Consider the following 23,209-nt stretch of genomic DNA (forward strand, 5'->3'; position numbering starts at 1 on the left):
GTGGTCGTTTTGAGTCCGATTGATCTTGATTAAATTAAAAGTTCCCCTCTGTGTGAATATGTGTGGCTTACTAATGATACCAGACCACATTCAATTATTGAGAAATCACAGCAGCTCTGCTAACGGAGAGTTGTTTCAGTCAAGTTTTGAGAGCCAGGAATTTGTCTCCAAGTAACGTCTACTGTCAATATATTTGAAAAACAATGACATACATATCACCTTGAATGTCTGTCTGCCTGTTTTTAAGGAAAAGTTTTTGTAAAACTTGAAACTTTCTCTGTAAAGTGAACATTTATTAAAAGGGGGCTTTGGCTGAGAGTTTTCGTTTCGGGGGGGTGGAGACTTCGCTAGTCTCATTAGTAACTTCTCTCATACATATTCCCTCATACCTAATCGACCATCTGACGCAATTACGCAATAGTTTAGTTCCGGATTCTCAAGACTAGCCTTGTGTAAAGAAAGAGAGAATGTTTTGATAAAGTCCCATGATTCACTGGAGCCTGCATTGAAAGAGAAGAAGAAGAAGAAAGCCTACTCACTGACATCAGGATCAAATCAAAATGAGACAAAACGTATTTCCCATCAACAGCATATGACATTGCAGTGCTAATATGTTACTCTCATCAGAACAGGAAATTACCTTAATAGCATGGCCCACTTTCTGACTGCCAGTATTCACACACTCACCGCAACAGGAGGATATTACAGTTCTGGGCTCGGCGGCCATCGATGACCGAGAGCTCCTTGACCTTCTTGGAGCTCAAGGAGTCCGAATCCTCACTCTCTTTCTGTGGAGAGTCGTTCAGAGGGGAGGCATTTCAGAATGGTAGGTATCTTAACTAGGAGCAACAGGAGGAATACATTACACACATACATAAAAAGTAAAGAAAGACAAACGCACAGATACGAGACACAAACTTATGAAGACAGACAAGAAAAACAAGCAAATACATGGAGGAATACAGACACAGGCACCTACGTGTGCGAACACAGTAACAGACACAGGCACCTACGTATGCGAACACAGTAACAGACACAGACACCTACGTATGCGAACACAGTAACAGACAGACACCTACGTGTGCGAACAAAGTAACAGACACAGGCACCTACGTGTGCGAACACAGTAACAGACACAGGCACCTACGTGTGCGAACACAGTAACAGACACAGGCACCTACGTGTGCAAACACAGTAACAGACACAGGCACCTACGTGTGCAAACACAGTAACAGACACAGGCACCTACGTGTGCGAACACAGTAACAGACACAGGCACCTACGTGTGCGAACACAGTAACAGACACAGGCACCTACGTGTGGCACAGTAACAGACACAGGCACCTACGTGTGCAAACACAGTAACAGACACAGGCACCTACGTGTGCGAACACAGTAACAGACACAGGCACCTACGTGTGCGAACACAGTAACAGACACAGGCACCCGTGTGCGAACACAGTGTGCGAACACAGTAACAGACACAGGCACCAGTGCGAACACAGTAACAGACACAGGCACCTACGTGTGCGAACACAGTAACAGACACAGGCACCTACGTGTGCAAACACAGTAACAGACACAGGCACCTACGTGTGCGAACACAGTAACAGACACAGGCACCTACGTGTGCGAACACAGTAACAGACACAGGCACCTACGTGTGCGAACACAGTAACAGACACAGGCACCTACGTGTGCGAACATAGTAACAGACATACACTACATTTAAAAAAGACAAGTTGCATTAAGAGTGAATGGACATTCTCATGAAGAGGGGTTGGGATTTTTTTTTACATACTTTAAAATAAGAGGGTATTTCCTTCACAGGAAAAAAAAGAACAGTTTCTAAGCCTAAACTACTGCAATGTACAAAAGGATGTTGTTGATTTATGGAAACCATAAGCTATAATTATTTCTTCATGTGTCTACTGAAGATATATATATTTTCAAGAGGATGAAGATGTCAAGAGGATAAGATAAGGAAAGCAAAATGTTCTAAATGATAGAAGAGGAGGATGAAAAAAGTGCCACACCATTTTGGGTGTGGAAATGAATGAACTCACCTGTTTGCTGTTATTGACCATAAAGAAGTCCTAGAACGCAGGCAAGAAGCAAGGAAGATGTGGGCACTCGTTATAATGATAGCGCAGTTGGGTGAATCCAGGCCAAAACAAACAAACAAATAGAAACAAGCTCATACGGGACATCAGTGATGAGTGAAGTGGGAGTGTGACTGGCCTAGGCAAGCAAAGGCTGATGGGCCATAAGAGATGGGTGTCGGATGGGGGCTGGGGAACTGCCAAATGTACGTGTGTTTGCGTGCATGCTTGTGAGCTGATCATGAGGTGCGGGTGTTAGCGTGAGTCACAGGCAAAACAAATGTGGCAACATTGGAGTCAGTTGAGCATCATGATACGTTTGTCATAATGTTCATTTAGACCAGGGATGTCAAAATGTTAAGGCAAATGTGAGAGCGGCCTCATCTACAACAGATCCTTAACTATGAATTCACTGGTGTTATTAGATTTGTTTTTTTTAACTACATTCAAATAAAACATTTTCAAACATGCAAAAAAAACTAGCGAAGGGGAGGCCATATTAAATCAGATGTTGGGCCTCATTGCTTGACACCCCTGATTTAAATAGCGCAGAATGAAAACCTAGGCTACATTGTGACTAAATCTCTTGCATTGGTATGATCAAGGTGAACTCAAGCAGATTTGCATTCCATACAGAGGGCCATTGAGTAGTGAGATAAGAGCTATTCCCTGTGTTTGTGGCTTATATGCTAACTAGCCGATGCTTTTCGTAGCCCTGGGTCCTATTTCGTCAGGACAATGTCTGCAAATGTTTGTTAACACAAAAGTCCCTATGTTTCCCCTGACGACAATATGGTGATCTGTTCATCCCACAAACATCAGAGTGTTGTGGTATTAGGTAATACTAATCTGCAGGCACTAAAGGCCAAACTCAATCTTTACGTGTCTGATGATCTTGAAGATATTTTACATTGATACTCTAGCATCATAAAAAGGTTATGACAGTGTACGCTAAGTAGTCAGTGCTCTTTTGTATTTCTGTTATTCATACATGCAAGGCTTATGTTATTTAGTAGTGCCAAATGCCAGTAAACTGCACACTAGCCAAACAATATGGTATTACTCTACATTTGTGAGATGGCAAATAATCAGCATGAGTGAAGTCATGTTTTGTATTGGTGATTTATCTCGAACGAGAAGGGAATAAGTAGAAAAAGGGTGGAGGATGGATACATGTTGGTGGCTCTATAAAACTGTTCTCTTCATCAGCAGGACCAGCGTGAACACTTGGCCGTAGTACAGTACCTGTTGCCTCTGGTAGGCCGAGAAGGTCTTCTCAATGTCCTCCAGGTCGAGGATTTTGAAAACCTTCCCGTCATCCACTTCTGTCCATACAGTGCCCTCCAACTTATTCTGGGATGGAGAGTGGGAGAATTCTATTTACATTTTTTTGAGGTGGTGCTTTCAGAAGGGTCGGGGTCAATTCCATTTCAATTCAACGAAATAAACTGAAATTCCAAGCAAAGAGGAACATTTCAGTTCACCTCCTGTAATGACTGATTTGAGATGGAATTGACCCCAACCCTGGCTTTCAGTATCCTCATTATGTTCTGTAAGCAATCTCCAGCAGCCATAGTTCAATCACCAAGGCTGGTTCCCCATTCTAAGTGCACTTGAATAACTGGGAAAAAAAGTAACATTCTCCCGAACTAAACTGAAACTTTCAGGGATCATAATATTGTCTGCAGGTTTTACAGACTAACATTTCCCTGTCGCTATCAATGATGACAAAGAGGAGGTCAAATTGACTCTGTACGGAATTACCGGGGTCATGTTCTTTAGGGCACGCAACAGAAACGGTTTTAAAACGTTTTGCAAAGGAACAGAAACGAGTGTTCCTTATTGAACAAGTCTAGGTAGTCTCTCCCTGTTTCAGTCCGTCGACTTCTGTTTGATCTCTTATGAACATGACCCTGTTCAAACCCATGCACTCTCACCTCAGCCAGCTTGGCCCAGTTGAAAGATTTGAGTGGGTTGGACGGCTGGGGGATGTTCTTCTTCTTGAGAGTGGACCCCAGGGGTGCCCCAGGGGAGGAGGTATCCCTCCCATGGGTGGCCGTCCAAAAGGAGGCGGGGGACCACCTGGAGGTGGGGGTGGTGGAGGGGGCATCATACCCCCTGGGGGTGGTGGGGGAGGGAGCATTATGCCTCCTGGGGGAGGGGGGGGTGGGAGAGGCCCACCAGGGGGGCCAGGGATGAAGGGGGGACCGCCTGGGACACTGGCGATCGGTCTCTGGAAATGTTGGGGGAAAATACATAGATAAAGACAATGCACCATCACTTATCTTAATGAATCGTATTTCAATCCTTAGCTTATCGTTCTCTTTCAATTTGATGTCGTAACATTGGTTGCATCAGAGACCCATGTAATTTACTTTAGGCGCCTTCTATAATGTACTGTAAATCTAATAACAGTAAATGAATCTTGATGAAACATACATCTACATGAATCTACATTAAGTGTACAAGTCTGAAGGAGTTGAAGGGTGACGTACAGAGCTGAGGTCGTGGAGCTGGAGAGAGAGGTCAGCCACTTGCTGCTTGACTGCCTTGTGCTCGGTGCTCTCCTTCTCTAGCTTCTCCTTCATCTTGTTGAGTGTCTGCATCATGTCCTCCTTCTCCTGGGTCTTGGCGTCACACTCGCGCTCCTTCTTCTCAAACTTCTGCTGGAGCTCGTGGTGCTCTGCCCGATGGGGTTGGAGGTTATGTTGTGAGTATGAACAGGTTCGGTTCAACTCAATTCAATTAGGACATTTGGATATCACCAATTCCTTTCTATGATCATTTTCTAATAATTTCCTGAGTTGACCGTGTTGAAATGTTAAGTCACAATCTTTGTTGCGATCAACCCATGGGACCACAGGGTGGCTCAGAAGATGGTTGTCTGCTGTTATTTCTGATAGATCTAACAGGGGCAGGGTAACATATGGGCCAATAGTAGGCAGTGACTGGATCAATGTGCAACTGGTGAGGTAGAGGACTCTTCAAAGACTACAAATCCAATAGTGAGCTACAAGAGATACGAATACACAATAAAAGGTTCAAATCTTGTGTTGGCTGACCAGCAAGCAGCTATATTCATATCCACAGCAGTCCAATTCACCTGATAAGCATAAAGCTTGAACACATTCAGAGTTTCACAACTGTGTAGAACGGTACCATTTAATTGGCATCTTCTGAAAAACCATCCCTGCCAATTTGTATTATTTGTACATACTGAAAGTAGTCAATCCCTTCCATGTGAAGTGTAAATGACATGCTGTCGATTTCTTTGTGGTCTTTTTAAAAACGTGCAATAGAGCCAAAGGGCAGTGTTTCACAGAGAAGCAACTCAAAACATGAAACTGACCTTTTCGCATTTTCTCCGCCTGCTCTTTCCACTGCTTGACCTCATTTTCATTGACCAGCCTGTAAGGAGAGACACACAAACAAAGTTACTGGAGGGTCCTCAATGAGAGCATTCTATGACTGATACATTGACTTATGTGAAAGACAACATGCAAACAATCAACCCTGTGGAAATGGAGCCGAGCTCATTGCTATTATGGGAATTAAAATACAGTTTTCATACTGAAGCAGTGCAGACTAACAGATTATAAATACATTTTATAAGAAGCCTCCAAGGGACTGAGGTTCCCTACAGTATTGAAGTATTGATTGGAGGGTCAGTTTGGAAATGATTTCATTTGACAGTTCAATTATGAATTTTCATGTCTTTCCTACGCCTATATCATCCCAGCTCGTCCCAGTCAGTTGCGCTCGAGCAGGGCGTGCTCCCTCTCTCCCTCGTCATCTTAAGGGGTTACACAGAGAGCACTCACATCCGCACCACGTTCTTAACATTGAAGTTCTCAAGTGGCGTGACGTCGGGGTCGTGGCCTTTGTCGTTCTGCAGGACCATCTGCTGGACGATGCGGTCCAGCAGCAGCCAATACTGCACCGTGTTCCCACTCCTTTTATCTGGGGGCAGTGAGATCATCAAATACAGCCGTTACAGAGATGTTTTTTTTTTAAATTTTTAGCTAAGGACAGAAAGAGGTTTCCACAATTGATTTATACATAGTATGGCTAGAGGGCAAGATGCCATCTTGGTTTGCTGACAAATCGTCATACAGATAAAAATGAATTCAAAGTGCACAGACACATGCACACCCACACACCTGCACCCCCACACACCTGCACCCCCACACACCTGCACCCCCACACACACCTGCACCCCCACACACGCACAGCTAGCAGGAAGAAGACAGCAGGTCAGCTCTACTGGAATCATGAGGTTGGCTGGCACCTTAATCGGGGAGGACGGGCTCGTGGTAATGGCCGGAGCAGAACACGTGGAATGGTAGAAAATACATCAAACATACGGTTTCCATGTGTTTGATGCCATTTCATTCGCTCCATTCCAGCCATTATTATGAGGCATCCTCCCCTCAGCAGCCTCCACTGACAGGAATAGGGAACACACAATATTCTGGGCAACTATCAAAGTCACAGCGCTAAATTCTTACTGACCGGGGTCAACATTAGCAGCAGGTCAGGAATGCGGAAGGGAGCACTTACGAGGCATGAGGAGACAGTGGTGCAGGACGGAGATAAAGTGAGGGTATGCGTCAGTGTGGTTCATCTTCTTCCGGATGAGGTCAAATACCTGGGAAGCACTTTTAGTGTCTATGTGCACCTGGGAACAGAGAACACGTTGACAAGTCACAGTCCTTATCATGCACAACCGACGATGGAATTCAGGAAGGAAACAAGAAGTTTTTACTTACCGACTCAAAACGTCGCGACATAGTTAACTCGTCCTCATTGCGCAGCATTTCAAAGTAATCCAAATGCCTGGGGGAGATTAAGTAAAAATGAATAGGGGCATGTATAGTCAGAGATCAAGAGAAGAAAAGGGACTCGTGTCACAATTCAGGTTAACGGGAACTGGGCTCCAACTCACCGGTCTAACGTGGAGTTGTCATGGGAGCGAAGTTTATCAATGACTGGCTGAATTCCGAGCATCAGGAACTCGTAACGGAGGTGGATGCGGAACTCTAAACTGGCCTGGGAACATAACAAGATGGAGGACCACCAAAAGTAGGTGTTAAATTAGATTGGGGTGCAGCACAAGTTCGATTGAAGAGAAAATCAAATTGAAGTATGGTGCAAGTGTGGAGTTACGAGACAAGCGATGCAGAGGTTGACGGCTAATTTTACCTCTCCGGCACCTTGGCTGAGGACAGCATTGATAAAGGACATGATGGCTGTCTTCAGGTTGACCTCATCCCGGTACCGACCCGTACTCCGGTCCAGATCGTTCAGCAGGGTCTGGGTGGTGAAAGAGAGGAGATGACCACAGATATGGCTCGTCGTTCAGAGAGCAATCGTATTGTAGAGACAATTTATATTGCAGACACAAAGTTGCACAAACCATTGAGGCAAACCACTTTAGCCAATGTAAAGCGTTTACTGTTGAAAATGGCCAGCCAATCGTGTTATTTGAATAAAGGGCGGATGTTTAAAGGAAATATTACATTATTCAAGCACTGAAATGAATACCTATAAATGGGTGTCAACTATACACTGAGTGTTCAAAACATTAGGAACACCTTCCTAATATAGAGTTGCACCCCCTTTTGCCCTCAGAAAAGCATCAATTCACCAGGGCATGGACTCTACAAGGTGTCTAAACTGTTCTCCAGGGATGCTGGCCCATGTTGACTCCAATGTATCCCACAGTAGTGTCAAGTTGGTTGGTTGTTGTTTGGGTGGAGGACCATTCTTGATACACTAGGGAAACTGTTGAGTGTGAAAAACCCAGCAGCGTTGCAGTTCTTGACACAAACTGGTGCGCCTGGCACCTACTACCATACCCCGTTCAAAGTGTTACAATATTAAATGGTACTGAATGTTTATCCAATACAACTAAGGGGATCGGTTGCTAACGGGGACTAAAATATTAATTAATAACCCTCCCCTTGCCCACCTGGAAGCGCGTCCTCTCACAGGCGAAGCGCTGGTAGTGCAGCATGGCCTCCAGGATCTTCCGATGCCCGCCAGGCACAAGGCACACAGCGCCCATGATCTCCAGCACCGCCACCTTGGTCTTGACGTTCTCGGTGGCCAAACTCTGGGCGATGATGTTGATGCTTTCAGAGTGCGAGAGCACGTGGGCGCGCCCCTGGGAGTTGTTCATTAGGGCCTTGATGCAGCCAATGAGCGAGGTGTGGATCTGCGACTCGGTCGTCTCATAGTCCATGGTCTTCAGGAAGTTGAGGATACAGGTCAGGCCATCTAGGTCAATGAACCTAGTCACAAACCTGAGGAAGGTCAAGTGGAAATGGGGATATCAATTTTAAAAAACTAAGTTAAAAGTGCAAGTGCCAGTTGCCAGTTGGAGGAAAGTGGCTACTCTATGGGATCTCATGTAGTAATTGTCATTACTTCCACTTGAAATAGGGTATAAAGACTACAATCCTAAGCACTGGAAATACCCAAAATAGTAATTAGGTCTAACATGCTGAGAAAATGGTCCACCTCTGTGAGTGTGTTATCAAAGTTGTTAAAAAACAAAGACCTGAAGAAATAAAAGGCCAGTAAGTGACCAAGTGCCACCATAACCCCTGGGGGTGAAATTCTGACACCTGATCTTCAGGTCGCACAGGGTCATTAAACGGTGCAACACACACTAATGTGAAAGAGACAAAAACACATGCTACACACAATGCAGCCAGAGGGACACCATATGTTCAATCAGCAGATCAATCTGGGTCGTGTTCATTAGGCACCAAACGGAAGAAACAGACAAACAGGGAGGGGTCTACCTGGACTTGGCCAATAAGAAACACTCATCTTCATTTTCCATTCCAATACATTTTACGTTGCAATGATCGCTACCCAGGTTACTGCCCCACAGCAGTCAGTATGATTAACGACATAATAGGTGATTTGAATGAAAGATTAGGTGTTCTGGGAAGGACTGCCTGAAGCGTTAGAATAATAAAGCCTACTTTTATTAAGAGCAGTTACATAACTGCTCCACATAGCATTGGTACTGTAACTAGCGCAGCAGAGGGACCATATCATTTATGACATGTGTGACAATATCCAAGAGTGGTGTTCCAGCCTAGCCATCTACAGTACAGTGATGAATTACTGGGCCGTTGTTGTTCATTCTGGTCTGCATATACACTTCTATAGGTCTGTAACTCCAATGGCAATTACTCCCTGTAGGGCCCTGTTATTTCAGTTGTTGTAATTCAAAGCGCTGGTGTGCTATGAGTATATTCTATGAGAGTACAAAAAAAATGAAGGAAGAGTGCATGGAAATAGAGAGAAGGGTGTGTGTGTGTGTGTGTGTGTGTGTGTGTGTGTGTGTGTGTGTCTGTGAGCGTTTGTATATGAAATTCATTTCAGAAAACAATCCTGTTCCCTCCTGTGTTTATTGGTAGCTACAGGTCATTTTTGAAGAGGATGTGTGTATATAAGTCTATTTAAATGAGTTTCTTTAGCGAGTGTATCCACCGTACAGTGAAGTGTATGGAAGTTTGAGAGCCAGGGCACCTCATGGGTTGCGTCCGCAAAGCAGTCTTCAGGCTCTCTATCGTTTTGTTCCTCTCCTCCTCATCTTCCTTCTCCAGGGCAAGGAGTGTCTTCCTCTGTGCAACATAAATATAGCGTCACCAAAGCTGTTAGAACATGTCAAATGCAGTGAATTGGTTAGACTGCTCCTTGAGCCAGGTGCTGTATTTTCAAGCCACACTAACTGAACAGTGCCAATAGGAAACAGAGACAATAGAGCAAATGAATCCCGTGATATTCGCGTGATACAGATTATCTGTAGTGCTTGACGTATGACATCCTGTGAGAGCAACATTCCTGTTTAAGCATGATTCGATTCATACATAAAATACAACAAAAAACCTCAAGTAGAACGTGAAGTAACAGGTCTTTCGTTATTTGGTTACATAAAAAAGTAGGAAAGTTGTACTGAACTGATGAAGGTATTTGTACTGTAAGTCATATTCAAAATCAATGTGTATAATTTCTGTATTTAATTACTGGAAATCTTATAGACTGTGGCTTTAAAAGATACAATTTCTGACTGGAAAGTAATGTTTTGCTTTACGCTTTTTGCACATGTGCAGCTAAAAACCTATGCTGCTTATCATGCGTATGGAACAGCTGGGGAACAAGCACCTGAAAGGGACTCCATGTTTGGATCCGATAACAAGCATCCCAGCATGTGCCAGCAATTTCTGTGTTCAGTGGCTTTTATTATAAATGAAGTGTAGTGGAGAACGTGCCATTCAGATAAAGGAGAAAGGTCTCGAATCTGTGCCAGGTTTTTGCTCGGCTGTTTGAATACAAAAGGAACAGTTCTAGATAGTTGAGTCGGCTGGATGTGTCTAGGCCTGAGGCATGTCTGTGCTAGATATTGCATGTCTTTCTTTGGAACTTACCCAGAACCTCTTGCACCTGCCAAAACTGCAATAGTATTACCAAAAACATATCAACATAGCACGTGCCAGGAGTTAAAATGCTGACAATTGCGGTTACATTTGAATCTAACATGAATGCAGAATTAATCTGATTTAGGATTGATCTGAGGAGCTACAGATTACCGATGTAATTATAACTGTTTGCATTTGTTTGTTACATTGTTTTGGAGGTTAGAGTACAGTACAATCCCTTTTATTGAGAATTTAGGAATCATTTAAGTTACTGCACATGCTTTTTATTACCCGATCAGGTTTCAATCAAGGATAATCTCAAATCAGTGCAAAAGTTGATATAGACACAGTGATCCTCCATCCTGCTCTTGTAGAGCCGCAGTAATGCACATTTTATGGGAAACGCACACCAGAACCATGGACGGCCGAGTGCAACCGAGTGGTCCCTATAACACGCCGCAGCGACAGCAAATAGGACGGCCACCCGTAGCTTTTAGCCATTCATCGTCGCAGTGTATTCAACTGCTTTAGTCCCAGCTCAGTAGAATCAGGTGTGATGCCACTAAGCTGGGACATAAACCAGCATACTGCATATCAGGTTTTAGGATCACTGATATCAAGCATGTAAATGATAAAGTGAAATGTTTATATTGACAGTCAAGTCTCTTCCAGATCTGTTTAAGGAGTGTGAAAGTGAAATTCAGTACCACAGTAGACTCTACACTCACTTTGGAAGTATCAATGATAGAGATGGATACAAAATCATAGTCAAGAGACCTAGAGTAAAGAATGACAAGGAGTCATTACTTACGGCAGCCATGGAATTGAGCTGGTCAATGTAATACTCTGGCCAGCTGGTTGCACCTTTGTTCTCCTCTTGTTCCTAAAAAGAGGAGAAGAGAGTATGTGTTTGGTCGGTTAGAGTCTTCCACTAGGGCTGTGTCCAAATTCTCCACCCTTTTCCAGAAGGGTGCACTTGTACAATCTCAAATGTTTGGTGTCAGCATCGGCTGGACTGAGTTTCCACCATTGTTAAGTCCATGCAAGAGACCGGGAGCACAGAGGAGTTGAGAATAAAACACAGTAATGGAAGCATATTGTTTTAAATCATCATGACCCCAATAAATCACGTGGCCTACTTGAGCTGAGAACATCCTCAACAATAACATGGTAGGTAGAATGATGAAAGTAATGTAAAGCATGAAATGAGTGGGAATTGTAGAGTTGGAATAAAATGCTCATAACACAATGTGGGAATTATATATTCTGACTGAGAACCATGGGAATAACACATTTCACATGCCATCTCAGCCATCACGACAGGGACTTCCTCTTGAAAGCAGAAACACATTTAGCATTTCAACAACAGATTTGCCAACCACATTCAGGGCCCTGAGAGTAAATTACCTAATTTACACACAATTCACACGGACCTATACAGGCATGTGTGCACAGAAACAAAAACACGCAACATAAACATAAAAAATATGAGCGCAAACACACTCACACAACTTGACACAAGAAACAGAGTAGATCTAGTATGGTGGATATATGAATAGTCCAAACGGGAACAGAGCAGAGACTCAAAAGTAGGACAGTGCAGATAAGGGGGCCTAGTTTATCATCAACTCGTCTCTGAGAACTGCGGCCCAGAACACAGAGGAAGAAAACCAACCTTTCTCCATAGATTCTGCCTGGCAACATACGAAAGCACAAGCTTGATTAAAACCTTGGGAGATTAGTGAAAGAATGTTCAAGTTGTGCATTGGGGACATTGCTCGAATTTGGCAGGCTACATCTGCCTTGCAGGACTGAAGTCCATTAATTACAGTGAGCTTCAAAAGTATTGGGCCAGTGACAATTGTGTTGTTGTTTAGGCTCTGTACTCCAGCACTTTGGATTTGAAATGATACAATGACTGAGGTGAAAGTGCAGATTGTTAGCCTTAAATGAAAGGTTCACCCATTTTGAATGCTATGTTTTTATGCATCTCTGAGTGATGTTCTATCGATTCTCTGGGTCTTTTCAAGTTTTCATGTGTATCCGAGTTATTGGCGTTCGGACAGTGATAAATCCGTCCTGTATTACGTAGCAACGTGCTAAATCGCTCTTACTTCACTGGTAGTTCATAGGAATATGGCTTTTAGATCACAAAAACGTCTATCACATATGTCAGATTTCAATACTGGCCAATGTCATAACTCTGGAGGATGTCTTCTCTCAAATGAACCACTGATGATATTTTTGTGATATTCCTACCTCGAGAAATGTGTAATGTAATGAAAGGTCTAGCACATTATTCCTATTTGTTTGTCTCTTTAGTCCAGGGTGCATTGTATGGTGCATTTGTCTGAGATATCATAGAAAAGAGATCCAATGAACAAAGGAACGTAAATCGCCCCACTAAGCAGACTATCGACCAATCGCGTTCAGGTTGTCGCTAGGCTAATAGTTACGCAATCCCTTCTCAAAGTCAATGTGAACTCAGCAAAAAAATAAAATGTCCTCTCACTTTCAACTGCGTTTTTGTTCAGCAAACATAACATGTGTAAATATTTGTATGAACCTATCAAGATTCAACAACTGAGACAAACTGAACAAGTTCCACAGACACGTGACTAACAGAAATGGAATGTGTCCCTGAACAAAGGGGGGTCAAAATCAAAAGCAACAGTCAGTATCTGGTGTGGCCACCAGCTGCATTAAGTACTGCAGTGCATCTCCTCTTCATGGACTGCACCAAACTTGCCCGTTCTTGCTGTGAGACGTTACCCCACTCTTCCCCCAAGGCACCTGCAAGTTCCCAGACATTTCTGGGGGAATGGCCCTAGCCCTCACCCTCCGATCCAACAGGTCCCAGACCTGCTCAATGGGATTGAGACCCGGGCTCTTCGCTGGCCATGGCAGAACATTGACATTCATGTCTTGCAGGAAATCAAGCACAGAATGAGCAGTATGGCTGGTGGCATGCTGGAGGGTCATGTCAGGATGAGTATGCAGGAAGGGTACCACATGAGGAGGATGTCTTCCCTGTAACCCACACAGCGTTGAGATTGCCTGCAATGACAACAGGCTCAGTCCGATGATGCTGTGACACACCGCCTCAGACCATGAAGGACCCTCCACCTCCAAATTGATCCCGCTCCAGAGTACAGAACTCGGTGTAACGCTCATTCCTTCTACGATAAATGAGAATCCGATCATCACCCCTGGTGAGACTAAACCGCAACTCGCTAGTGAAGAGCATTTTTTGCCAGTCCTGTCTGGTCCAGCGACGCTGGGTTTGTGCTCATAGGCGACGTTGTTGCCGGTGATGTCTGGTGAGGACCTGCATTACAACAGGTCTACAAGCACTCAGTCCAGCCTCTCTCAGCCTATTGCAGACAGTCTGAGCACTGATGGAGGGATTGTGCGTTCCTGGTGTAACTCAGGCAATTGTTGTTGCCATGCTGTACCTGTCCCGCAGGTGTGATGTTTGGATGTACCGATCCTGCGCAGGTGTTGTTACAAGTGGTCTGCCACTGTGAGGATGATCAGCTGTCCGTCCTGTATCCCTGTAGCGCTGTCTTAGGGGTCTCAGAGTACGGACATTGCAATTTATTGCCCTGGCCACATCTGCAGTCCTCATTCCTCCTTGCAGCATGCCTAAGGCATGTTCACTCAGATGAGCTGGGACCCTGGGCATCTTTCTTTTGGTGTTTATCAGAGTCAGTAGAAAGGCTTCTTTAGTTTTCATAACTGTGACCTTAATTGCCTACCGTCTGTAAGCTGTAGGTGTCTTAACGACCATTCCACAGGTTCATGTTCATTAATTGTATATGGTTCATTGAACAAGCATGGGAAACAGTGTTTAAACCCTTTACAATGAAGATCTTGTGAAGTTATTTGGATTTTTACGAATTATCTTTAAAAGACAGGGCCCTGAAAAAGTGACGTTTCTTTTTTTGCTGAGTTTGTGTCGAGAAATGTGCCTATTTTCCTTGATAGTACGTAATGTCACGATTCCAAAACTATACGATGTTACAGATAGCAAGTTAGTTAACTCCCGTTTCAGAAGACTCCCATTCACGTCTTGTCCAAGAATCGACCAGAATGCACCACGCAGCCCATTAACGTTGGCAACGTTTCCCATCTCCTCAAAAGCATATCTGCCTTTGCGAATGTTAGACTCCACTCTGTGAGGCACATCGATATGCATGTTGAACATGGAGAGATTGTTCACTATTACATTTATAGTGTAGTTTGTTTAGACGATTTTACAGCTAACTAGCTTTGTTATTATTGTTTGTAGCCACGTTTGCTAGCTAGCTAGCTAGCCAGCCCATTGTGGCTTTTGCAGTCGACTTGAGGTGCATCAAATTTCAACTACGATTTTCCATGTTGCTACCAACCTTATAACATCAAAATTAAATATTTCTTCACAAAAATAGTCAATTAAAGGAATTAGTGACTTCTCCGTGGATTTGTCCTTTAATTGTATGGTATTTTTATGCATATTGTGTGAACCGTATAGAAATTACATAAATTTTTCAAATAAAATCAAATCAAATTTTATTTGTCACATACACATGGTTAGCAGATGTTAATGCGAGTGTAGCGAAATGCTTGTGCTTCTAGTTCCGACAATGCAGTGATAACCAACAAGTAATCTAACTAACAATTCCAAAACTACTGTCTTATACACAGTGTAAGGGGATAAGGAATATGTACATAAGGATATATGAATGAGTGATGGTACAGAGCAGCATACAGTAGATGGTATCGAGTACAGTATATACATATGAGATGAGTATGTAGACAAAGTAAACAAAGTGGCATAGTTAAAGTGGCTAGTGATACATGTATTACATAAGGATGCAGTAGATGATATAGAGTACAGTATATACATATGAGATGAGTATGTAGACAAAGTAAACAAAGTGGCATAGTTAAAGTGGCTAGTGATACATGTATTACATAAGGATGCAGTCGATGATGTAGAGTACAGTATATACGTATGCATATGAGATGAATAATGTAGGGTAAGTAACATTATATAAGGTAGCATTGTTTAAAGTGGCTAGTGATATATTTACATCATTTCCCATCAATTCCCATTATTAAAGTGGCTGGAGTTGAGTCAGTGTCAATGACAGTGTGTTGGCAGCAGCCACTCAATGTTAGTGGTGGCTGTTTAACAGTCTGATAGCCTTGAGATAGAAGCTGTTTTTCAGTCTCTCGGTCCCAGCTTTGATGCACCTGTACTGACCTCGCCTTCTGGATGATAGCGGGGTGAACAGGCAGTGGTTCGGGTGGTTGATGTCCTTGATGATCTTTATGGCCTTCCTGTAACATCGGGTGGTGTAGGTGTCCTGAAGGGCAGGTAGTTTGCCCCCGGTGATGTGTTGTGCAGACCTCACTACCCTCTGGAGAGCCTTACGGTTGAGGGCGGAGCAGTTGCCGTACCAGGCGGTGATACAGCCCGCCAGGATGCTCTCGATTGTGCATCTGTAGAAGTTTGTGAGTGCTTTCTCCTGAGGTTGAAGAGGCGCTGCTGCGCCTTCTTCACGACGCTGTCAGTGTGAGTGGACCAATTCAGTTTGTCTGTGATGTGTATGCCGAGGAACTTAAAACTTGCTACCCTCTCCACTACTGTTCCATCGATGTGGATAGGGGGGTGTTCCCTCTGCTGTTTCCTGAAGTCCACAATCATCTCCTTAGTTTTGTTGATGTTGAGTGTGAGGTTATTTTCCTGACACCACACTCCGATGGCCCTCACCTCCTCCCTGTAGGCCGTCTCGTCGTTGTTGGTAATCAAGCCTACCACTGTTGTGTCGTCCGCAAACTTGATGATTGAGTTGGAGGCGTGCGTGGCCACGCAGTCGTGGGTGAACAGGGAGTACAGGAGAGGGCTCAGAACGCACCCTTGTGGGGCCCCGTGTTGAGGATCAGCGGGGAGGAGATGTTGTTGCCTACCCTCACCACCTGGGGGCGGCCCGTCAGGAAGTCCAGTACCCAGTTGCACAGGGCGGGGTCGAGACCCAGGGTCTCGAGCTTGATGACGAGCTTGGAGGGTACTATGGTGTTGAATGCCGAGCTGTAGTCGATGAACAGCATTCTCACATAGGTATTCCTCTTGTCCAGGTGGGTTAGGGCAGTGTGCAGTGTGGTTGAGATTGCATGCATTTTTGGACATAGCCCCCCATTTTAGGGAACCAAAAGTATTGGGACAAATTCACTTATATGTGTATTAGAGTAGTCAAAACTTTAGTATTTATTCCCATATTCCTAGCATGCGATGACTACATCATGCTTGGGACTCTACAGACAGCCAATGCATTCAACAAGTTTGATGATGCATGATGTAATCATTGCGTGCTAGTAACAAGCTCAATGTAATCATTGCATACTAGGAATATGGAACCAAATACATAACTTTTGACTACACAAGTGAATTTGTCCCAATACTTTTGGTCCCCTAAAATGGGGGGACTATGTACAAAAAAGTGATGTAATTTCTAAACTATGTACAAAAAGTGCTTTAAGTTCACCTGAAAATACCTTCAAATTAATAGTATCATTTGAAATCCAAAGTGCTGGAGTACAGAGACAAAATGACAACAGTAAATGTCCCAATGCTTTTGGAGCCCACTGTAATTAATGGACAACAGCCCTGCAAGGCAGATGTTGTCTTCCAAATTCGAGCAATGTCCCCAATGCACAACTTGAGTATTCATTCACAATTCTCCCAAGGTTTTCATCAAGCTTGTGCTTTCGTATGTTGCCAGGAACAATCTATGGACATAAAGGTTTGGTTTTCTCCCTCTGTGTTCTGGGCCACAGTTCGCAGAGATGAGTTGAAGATACACTAGGCCCACTTATCTGCATTGTCCTACTTTGAGTCTCTGCTCTATTTCAGTTTTGGGACTACAAGTAGGCAGACCAAATGGCGTACAACCTACAGTCACCTCCAAAATGATTGGCACCCTTGATAGAGATGAGCCAAAATGACTGTATACAATAAATGATACTAATACTGAGCTCAAAACATTTGGAAAAATATTTTATACAAATACAATTGCTCAGAGATTCAGAAATCAAAAACTGGGATTATATAAAAAAAAATTAAATTAAATAAAAAACAATTTTAAAAAATTAACCAACCTCAAAAATCCAACATTGGCCAACATTGTTGTTTCCTCCATACTTAATGTGAAACATATTGCATTAGTCGAGGCAGATTTCATATTGTGCAGTTCATTGTTAACTTTGAGTGAGGTCTGCTTTTTACAATTATTTTATTGGAAATCTGGTTAAAAACTGCTGTCTCTATCCGGCACCTCCAGCACTGACCTTAAGATGGGTGGCCAGCAGCCCTCAACCTCTCTTCAAGGTCATGTTGACCAGTATGGGCGTACAAACATTTACATACACTATATATACAAAAGGAAGTGGACACCCAAGCTTACCTAATGGGACCACCGAGTGCTGAAGTGTGTAGCAACTAACAATAGTCTGTCGTCGGTTGCAACACTAACTACTGAGTTCCAAACTGCCTCCGGAAGCAATGCTAGCGCAATAACTGTTCGTCGGGAGCTTCCAACCCTTAAAGTGCCAACTGTAAAGTTTGGTGGAGGAGGAATAATGGTCTGGAACTGCTTTTCATGGTTCAGGCTAGGCCTCTTAGTTCCAGTGAAGGGAAATATTAATGCTACAGCATACAATGACATTCTAGATGATTCTGTGCTTCCAACTTTATGGCAACAGTTTGGGGAAGGCCTTCCTGTTTAGCATGTCAATGCCCCCGAGCACAAAGCGAGGTCCATACAGAAATGGTTTGTCGAGATCAGTGTGGAAGAACTTGACTGGCCTGCAAAGCCCTGACCTCAACCCCATCAAACACCTATGGAATGAATTGGAATGCCGACTGCGAGGCAGGCCTAATTGCATAACATCAGTGCCTGACCTCACCAATGCTCATGGCTGAATGGAAGCAAGTCCACGCATCAATGTTCCAACATCAAGTGGAAAGCCTTCCCAGAATAGTGGAGGCATTTATAGCAGCAAAGGGGGGACCAACTCCGTATTAATGCCCGTGATTTTGGAATGAGATGTTCAACGAGCAGGTGTCCACATACTCTTGTTCATGTAGTGTATATGCCAGAGTGTTTGTCTCATATAGCGTAGTTCAGCTAGTCATAGCTAGCCTAGCTTTGTACAGTGACTTTACCTAATCTGAGACCTGAAATGAGGGTCCCCCCCAAACCTTGGCAGCTGGTGGTTTTCTGGCATTGGCAGTTGACTACAGAGAGCTGGTGGGACCATCGTAACATTTATTTATTTGACCTTTATTTAAATCAGGGATATTCCATTGCGACCAAGGTCTCTTTTCGAGAGAGCCCTGCTTCATGATGCAGAAAACACAACGTAAATAATAAGGAAAAATGTTTTTTTTAAACACTAGTGCAACCAATCGTAAGGTATTCTGAAATTTGTTCAAGTATGTGGTTCATAAGAACTTAAGGCTGTTCTACCGAAATATTTGGCGACTAGGAATTTCAAGAGTTAGCCATTCCTGTGAATGAGTAATGTATTTCTGTAAATTAGGAGTGATGAGGTAACACAGTATGGTAGTTTTATCGGTCACCCATAATAAAGCGTAGAGCGCTATGATAAACAGCATCCAATGGGTTTTAACAACAGGAAGCAGTCATTTTGATTGCTCATCAATTTTTAAAAATGTATTACTCATTGTATTACTTATTTTTTAAGTCATGCCTCACTCCATCCATGACCTTTCTTAAATAAGTCTATATAACACACTGTTGTTGTTAGAATCTTAATATCACCAACAAAATGGAAGTACTACCCAGTTCTAGGAGGGCATGTGATATTTTTTAAATGGCTTTCCCCCATTGCCCCTCCTTCCCCCGACAGTAAGGCCTGCTCCACACCTTCTCGCTGTGCCCAGTTGATATTCACATTGATAATTGCCTCGAAGCTGAACCTAAACCAAAACTAAATTTCACACATAATAATAATAAACACATAATAACAAATAAATGAAGTAAAGTATGATGGGGAGAAAGGGGGAGAATGCGTGAGTTGATGAGCGAGAGGATGCGAATGATGCATAATTGAGTAATCACCAATTGTGAATGAAGAACAAGGTGGCCCATTTTATTGTACTGATCTATTCTAATTGCAATCTCAAAATGGAATGTACCCTACATCAGTCCATCGAATCCAAGCAGTCTTATCAGTCTACTCTGCCCTACTTGGAGTACACAGTGAGATAGTGAGCCATTTACAATGGCAAGAATACCAAGAAGAATGGATGCACATGCCGCATTAGCGCTGCTACAAAGTCTGAATGAAAACCAATCAGATAGTGGGGAAGAAATGAATCATGACATTTCTGATGATTCTTCTTCTAATTCTGAACCTTCACCTCTGAGGCCAGAACCGTGCGCACTGAGCAGGTGCCCGTGCCACCACCAAATGAAACGGTGAGACAGGAAACAGGAAAGGATGACATTGGTTGGATAGAACAAGCCGGTGACAATACTACGGTCAGATTATCAGAATATCGACAGCTGTCAAATTATGCTATTATTGTTTTTGTAATGCCATTATTACCTTTGTGCTGATTTTCACTTCATCAATCACAATTGGCGCTTATAATAATGTTTAGGCTTCTGATGTTTTCATTATTTTACGGCGCGTCTTGCTGACTGTGCGTCTTGGTGGTTGGTTTTTTAAAATCATTTTTGTTGTTGTCAAGAAGCTGTTACTGTGCTCCAACACATATGTGTTTTGTTTCATAGTTGCAACAAATGTATTCCACAAATAAAACTGATTGAAAACTTAAACTTGTTTTTTTTAAACATAATAACATACAGTAAAACTAATTAAAATGCTATTGTGTTATAAAAATGTAGTCTAATGTTACCTAAGACTGTCAAAAACACAACCAACTGATCATTTTTGCGATAGCATATGTGAAATTTATTAATTACACTGCTAGTGTTTTGCAGTCAAAATGACTGCTCATTAGTTTGAAGGGGGGTCCCTCGGGGCCCAGCAGCTCTAGTGTTAAAGAAGTGGCAGCTGTGTTCATATAGATTATGTCTTGAAAATAAAGGAGAGCCGCACACTGTAGGAGCTCAGATGCAAAAATGTAATATCCAACGTTTCGACAGCCAAGCTGTCTTCATCATACCCTGATTATACCCTGATGAACGTTGGATATTACATTTTTGCATCTGAGCTCCTACAGTGTGCAGCTCTCGTTTATTTTCACGTTTTCTACTCCGCTAGCCAGCACCTCGCCTCGTTTCTTTTTTTTCTAGATCATATAGATTACGTCGCCATAGTCTGGGGCTGAAAAGAAAGTTGACAAACTAAAATAACAGCAAATACACAGGATTCCATATAGCAAAACAAAACTTCCCTCACCCAAACATAATCAGTGGTATGCCTCTGTGTGTCAGTGTGTACATGTGTACTTTCACCTAGGACATAATCCAGAATCTGGAACAAAATTGAGTGGTATTGTGCCTACTGTAGTCAGTGCACCCAGGGAGGTAACTATAATAACTTTTAAAGCAGATTGCACTATGGCAAAGTGGATTTGACCAACAACAAATATATATATTAAAATATATTTGAACAGAAAAAAAACAAGCATCCTTCATTTTGTGTGTTTCAAGTGCAGATCCCCTGCTAACAGAGCAGCTAAGCAGGGCACCTCCTGATTAACAGAGACAAATACAGAGGAAACCATGTTGAATTAAATTGTAGAAAGCGATTGATGCTCTCCAGCATGACCTCATCAATTCAGGTGGCCGAACCAAAGTAAACAAATTCATTCAGAGAGACAGCGCCGCTGCTCGCCTACTATCCGTTGCTTGTTCTGCGGAACTTGCGGGGGATCGTGTTTACTGGATAACTGTTACCGTATCGAAGTCCTCTGGAACACAAAGGCTCCATAATGAACTGGCTGGCTGTGAAGTGGGGACTGAGAAAGGAGTGCCTCCATCACTCTGCGGGCTTGGCCGCCCCCACCACCAACCCCATCTCCCTCTCACTCGAAAACAAAAGCTGCACCTGCCAAGGGAGGCTTTCCTGTTTGCTTTGGACGACTGAGCACAACCCTTACAACCCCCCACCCGCTCTGTCTGTGAGCTTTAGGCCTTTGGGGAGCCATGCCAAGCCCTTGCTAGCTGGGCCCGGGCCAGGCTCACTGCTGAGTCTGCATTACTGACGTCCCGCTGCCAAGACTCCCCTCTCTCTGCGGCCAACTACCTCCCAAAGGCCATCCATCCATCCCCTCTCCCCGCTTCCCCTTCCTCCACACTGGCTCTAGGGGTTTATCCTCCTCCAACTCTGCTGATTAATTGTGCCCAAACACACTACCCTGCTTTGATCCTCACTGCAACACTGGTAAAAAATCCCAGCAAAGTCCTGCTGATCCACTCTGCCTCGGACCACAGCTAAGCAAACATACAGAAAGAATCAAGTGAAATAGGGAGAGAAAGAGAGAAGAATAAAAGCAACATAGTGAAGGGGAAGCAGGTTGGATAAAGTGCAACTCCAAGCATTTCTCACATTTATAATAATGAGGGTATGGAGACATTTTTGGCTTGTTTTCAGACGTAGGGAGACCCATTTAGGCTAGTCCAGGCCCCAAGATGATTCTTAATAAGGCCACTAATTGGGGCACGACATATGCAGTAGTGTAAGTAGTTTCGCCGTCAGAAGTGGACAATCGTGTTTTATCTGCCCGACTATGTAAGGAGGTGTGAGGGAAATCACAAGCCGACTCTTTAAAAGTCTGCAGCCCAGGTCTGGCATGGGTCAGCCTAAGAAATGCATAATTACACACAGTCCTGTTGAAAAACAGAAGCGCAAACCAGATGGGATGGCATATCGCTGTATAATGCTGTGGTAGCCATGCTGGTTAAGTCTGCCTTGAATTCTAAATAAATCACAGACAGTGTCACCAGCAAAGCACCCCCACACCATCACACCTCCTCCTCCATGCTTCACGGTGGGAACCACACACGCGGAGATCATCCATTAACCTACTTTGCGTCTCACAAAGATACGGCGGTTGGAATCAAAAATCTCAAATTTGGACTCAGACAAAAAGGACAGATTTGCACAGGTCTAATGTCCATTGCTCGTGTTTCTTGGCAAGCAAGTCTCTTCTTATTATTGGTGTCCTTTAGTATCGGTTTCTTTGCAGCAATTCGACCATGAAGGCCTGATTCACACAGTCTCCTCTGAACAGTTGATGTTGAGATGTCTGTTACCTGAACTCTGTGAAGCATTTATTTGGGCTGTAGTCTGAGGTGCAGTTAACTCAAATGCATTTATCCTCTGCAACAGAGGTAACTCTTGTTCTTACTTTACTCTGGTGGTCCTCATGAGAGCCAGTTTCATCATAGTGCTTGATGGTTTTTTCAACTACACTTGAAGAAACTTTCAAAGTTCTTGAAATTGTCCGTATTGACTGACCTGTCTTAAAGTAATGGACTGTTGTTTCTCTTTGCTTATTTGAGATGTTCTTGCCATTATATGGACCAAATAGGGCTATGTTCTGTATAACACCGCTACCTTGTCACAACACAACTGATTGGCTCAAACACATTAAGGAAAGAAATTCCACAAATTAACTTTAAACAA

The 23,209-nt window shown here is 43.4% G+C and overlaps 1 protein-coding gene across 1 annotated transcript in view; it reads right to left on the reverse strand.

The window, feature by feature from the left end:
- The window catches only part of LOC118398556 (disheveled-associated activator of morphogenesis 1-like), a 94,053-nt gene that overhangs the window by 23,677 nt on the left and 47,167 nt on the right, over positions 1-23,209 (reverse strand). The window contains 15 exon segments of the mRNA XM_052470863.1: positions 688-788; positions 2,067-2,096; positions 3,348-3,455; positions 4,040-4,134; positions 4,137-4,335; positions 4,598-4,785; positions 5,452-5,510; positions 5,924-6,062; positions 6,663-6,780; positions 6,872-6,938; positions 7,048-7,151; positions 7,305-7,415; positions 8,074-8,407; positions 9,651-9,745; positions 11,352-11,423. Of these exon segments, the coding sequence (XP_052326823.1) occupies positions 688-788; positions 2,067-2,096; positions 3,348-3,455; positions 4,040-4,134; positions 4,137-4,335; positions 4,598-4,785; positions 5,452-5,510; positions 5,924-6,062; positions 6,663-6,780; positions 6,872-6,938; positions 7,048-7,151; positions 7,305-7,415; positions 8,074-8,407; positions 9,651-9,745; positions 11,352-11,423 (1,820 nt within the window).

The sequence above is a fragment of the Oncorhynchus keta genome, chromosome 19 (assembly GCF_023373465.1).
Source record: "Oncorhynchus keta strain PuntledgeMale-10-30-2019 chromosome 19, Oket_V2, whole genome shotgun sequence".
In the NCBI taxonomy this organism is placed as follows: domain Eukaryota; kingdom Metazoa; phylum Chordata; class Actinopteri; order Salmoniformes; family Salmonidae; genus Oncorhynchus; species Oncorhynchus keta.